This window comes from Nanorana parkeri, unplaced genomic scaffold (assembly GCF_000935625.1).
Source record: "Nanorana parkeri isolate BGI_ZX_2015 unplaced genomic scaffold, ASM93562v1 scaffold6, whole genome shotgun sequence".
Classification (NCBI taxonomy): domain Eukaryota; kingdom Metazoa; phylum Chordata; class Amphibia; order Anura; family Dicroglossidae; genus Nanorana; species Nanorana parkeri.
In genome coordinates, this window is record NW_017306274.1 from 4,463,750 (window position 1) to 4,467,898 (window position 4,149).

General features: G+C 45.6%; 1 protein-coding gene across 1 annotated transcript in view; it reads right to left on the reverse strand.

Moving 5' to 3' along the window:
• Positions 1-806: 806 nt before the first annotated feature.
• N4BP1 (NEDD4 binding protein 1) overlaps positions 807-4,149 on the reverse strand; it is a 37,023-nt gene continuing 33,680 nt past the window's right edge. The window contains exons 7-8 of the mRNA XM_018552896.1: positions 2,645-2,752; positions 807-1,167 (exon numbers count right to left, since the gene is read on the reverse strand). Coding sequence (XP_018408398.1) covers positions 834-1,167; positions 2,645-2,752 — 442 coding nt within the window. The 3' untranslated portion in view covers positions 807-833. The remainder of the gene's footprint in view (positions 1,168-2,644; positions 2,753-4,149) is intronic.

Sequence of the window (4,149 nt, forward strand, 5' to 3'; positions counted from 1 at the left end):
GGTAGAGGAGCAAGGCAACCCCACGCCAATATTTAGGAGTCCAAATGTGTTTATAAAAATCGTAGGTAAGGAAAAGCATGCAAGTGCGTTACAGGGGGCTCAGGCATGCCCCCTTCATCAGGGCTCAATGTGCTGGTGGAGATTGGATGGTGAATTCAAAAGGATTAAAAGATTCCAGGAACAGAATTGCATGTTAAAAGGCAGCTTTAGCGACTAGTTGCTGCAATATTGCTTCTGTGATGGAAGAAAAAACAAAAACCTTTTGGACTCCTAAATATTGGCGGTGCTCTACCGGCATGGCTCCGTTGATGTGGCTCTACCGGCATGGCTCCGTTGATGTGGCTCTACCGGCATGGCTCCGTTGATGTGGCTCTACCGGCATGGCTCCGTTGATGTGGCTCTACCGGCATGGATCCGTTGATGTGGCTCTACCGGCATGGATCCGTTGATGTGGCTCTACCGGCATGGATCCGTTGATGTGGCTCTACTGGTGTGGCTCTCCTTTTATGCTATCACTCTTAACTATGCCTAATGTCCTTTCTAGTTATCACCAGGGAGATGCCAGAGCTGTCCCTGACAAATTCAATGTAAAAAGCCAGTGAATGATTCAGCTCACTAATGCTCACCCTTTAAAAAAAAAAAAAGAAGGTTTGGGCTAACGTCCCCTTTAAATGAGCAAAGGCATGGAACAAAGACAAGTATCAAATGGCATTTACATGACTGATGATGTAATTGGCCTGCCTTAAATGATTGCATTTACAGTTTGGTTCAGCCGGCAAAGTGACTGCCCCAAATTGTTCAAACAACAGGCGCAAACCGCACAGATGAAGCCTTTAGTCGAGGATCATGGCGGACAGTGCATTGAGATCCCGCATGTAAGGATGGGCGCTCAAGACTTGGTTGATTTTCTCTCTTTGCTGCACCTCAGGAAATATTTTCGTCAGTTCGGTCTTTAGGGTCATAGTCTCGTAATAGTTCCTCTGGGCCGGGAGTGGGGTCGGGAGCGGAGCTCGGGGACGGGGTATGTTCAATATAGCTGGATTGATCTGCCGGGGAGGTAATGCAATTGGAGGCACGCGAATGTGTTTGGCTGCCACTCTGATCACAGGGTGGTCAAAGCTGGGGAAAAACACTCCGCTGTCTGGGGGAAGGGTCGGCGATGGGTTTCTGGAAAGGTAATAAAGAGAAAAAAGGTTAAAAGATCAGCTGAGCATACCTAACATTATTACATATAACCTGTCTACTTTATCCACTGGAGCTAAGCTACAGGCAGGCGGGCCAGCTATTAATCAAATTATTTCCTCATTAAAAAGTAATTTATTATTTCAATGTACATATATCCTGGACTCCGATTAAAAGTTCTGTAGAGGAGGACAATGGTGACCTCATCAGTGTGTTACTGCTCCCTCATTGCCCAATACACAGGCTGTGGGCAGGTTGGTGACCAAGCTCCATTCCTTAACTGCAGTGGAGAAAAGAAAAGTCACCAACCTTCTTATTGTGTCTGTCAGTTGGTATCTGGAGCAAAAAAACAAGCTGAATGGACTTAAGCCTTTCACACCTTGGTGTTCATTTATAAAAGTTCTGGCCCGCGACGGTGTTCGCATAGCACTAGTGCCCCTAGATGGCGCTGACGAGCATAGGCATTTCTAGCCATCTAGGGGTGCTAGTGCCACACGGACAACATCTGTCCGATATATAGCTTTTTTTAAATGAATCCCCTAGTGCAATGGCTCTCAACCTGTGTAACCTCAGGACCCACATCTGTCCTTGGTCATTAAGTCGCGACCAAAGTCGCACTGCAATGGAACGCACAACACTGCTGTATCGTGCGTTTCAGGCGATCGAACTGTGGTTGGGAGGTGCGTTTGGGGTGCCATTCAAAAGATCCACCCAGTCTCCATACCTTACAAGAACTGGAGTTGATCCTCAGCCTGGGGTCCAGTGTGGGCTTCTATGCTGTGACAGAGCTCCATCCATATTGCTTGTACAACTCCCTTTGCATGCCCTGTAGAGGTTCCGGGAGCAAGACTGTAACATTACTCTGGTCCAGGCACCTCTACAGGACACCTGAGGGAGCTGTACTTATGGATCATTCAGCTAACCTCACGGCCTTAGCCCCAGCCCATCCCACCTCAAGCTGACACTCTGCACTGGGCAGCATATTTTCAATGGCTGTTTGGTGCAAGAACTGCAAAAGGAGGAGTCCGAGGAGCCTCTCACTGGAAGGCATGTGGCGACCCACTGAACATCATTGTTATTATTACTACATAGGATTTATATAGCGCCAATAGTTTGCGCAGCGCTTTACAATATAAGGAAGACATTACAATCACAATACAATTCAAGACAAGATGGTAAGGAGGGCTCTGCCCCTGAGGGCTTACAATCTAAAAGAGGAGGGGGAAATGATACATGAGGAGGTAGCTGTGTGGGGATGAATTGTTTGAGTCACAACCCACCAGTTGAGAGCCAAGGCCCTAATGTATTCCACCTGTGTATTAGGCAGTCTGCCTGGAGTTCAGCTTCAATGGATCTAGCATGTAAAAATGTTATAAGCATGTTGATGAGCGAGGAGGCAAAACACAAGCAGCTTTAGGCTTTTATAAATCACTCCCGTTAAAGCAGACTATGCGAGTGATACCTGTTTTCAGGAAATAAACTGAGAAAGGTGTCCAGCCTCGGGCCATTCCGTCCCAATGGATCATCTGGGAGCATGAAAATGTCACCGACAAACGTGTACTGCAATATCCTGCAGGCAAAACAGTAACAAGTTAGTGAACCCTTTCGCTGCCGAAGCAATTTTTTCTTTTCTCGCACACATAAGATTGCTTAAAACCCCCCAAACATTTCATATGTTTTTGGAAAGCAGAAGGCCTGTACAATAAATAGGTGGTAGTTGTAAATTTTAATGTCGCATGTTATTTGCACAAACTGTTTATTGAACCTTTTATTTTCAGGAAAATATATACTACAATCATTTATAGTACACACAAACACAATAAAATCCCAATTAAAAAAATACATTATATAGATCTATATATAGAGATATATAGATATATATCTATATATCTCTATATATAGAGATATATAGATATATGACATTGTGTATATGAGAGGAGATTGTGTCTAGTAAATAGATACCAAACATGTCAAGTCTAAAAACTGTGTGCGCCTGCGAAATGGCGATGAACTACGATACCCGGTATTGTCAACAGGCGAGGATTTAGAAATCTTTACAGCTCATCAGTTTAGAAATGACTGAAGAATGGCCATAGAAATATTCCTCTCATGCTGGATCACATTACAGTAAATATGTGTTACGCAATTGTTCATGTATGTGCATGTGTCCCAGGTGAGCGTATTTGTATGCACAGCATGTGTATTGGGCAATGGCTCTATCCTTTTTTTTTTTTTTCAAATTTATTTTAACTTCACTTTTTATATTTATCTGTTTAACACCATCACAAGGAGGGCCGATAAACCCCCTATGTGATAGTATTGTGCAGTGACAGATTCTCTTTATGGAGACATCAGAAGTCTGATATACCTCTAATGTCTCCCCTGTTCTGCTTCTTGCTGCCTGGATGAGAGAGCTGTTGTTCCCTTACTGGTCACAACCAGAGCTTTCACTCAGCGATGGAGCTACACAGGGAAGCAGGCGAGTACTTTCTCTAAAGTTTTTAGTGATCCCATCTTTGGCTCTTCATTTCTTGTCAGTGACAGCAATGCTAGTATGAGAAGAGATGGCCTTAAATGAGCTCACTGGCTTCTGTAGCTAGAGGCACTGTGGAGCAATTAATCCTCAAATTTTACAGCAAAAGCACCGAAGTTGTCCAAGTACTTCTCTCAGCAGCTTAGCCCCCCCCCCCCCTCCCCCAGCAGTGACTCAGCAGCTCAGCTCACCCTGCAAGCAGTGACTCAGCAGATCAGCTCACCCAGCTCTCCCTACCAGCAGGTCAGCTCACACAGCTCTCCCTACCAGCAGTGATTCTGCAGGTCAGCTCACCCAACAGTGACCCAGCAGCTCAGCTCACCCAGCTGTCCATACCAGCAGTGATATAGCATCCCCATTCCAGCAGCACAACTCACCATGAACCTCCTTCGTAGCAGCAACTCAGCCCCCCCCCCCCCCCACCCGCCGTGGTT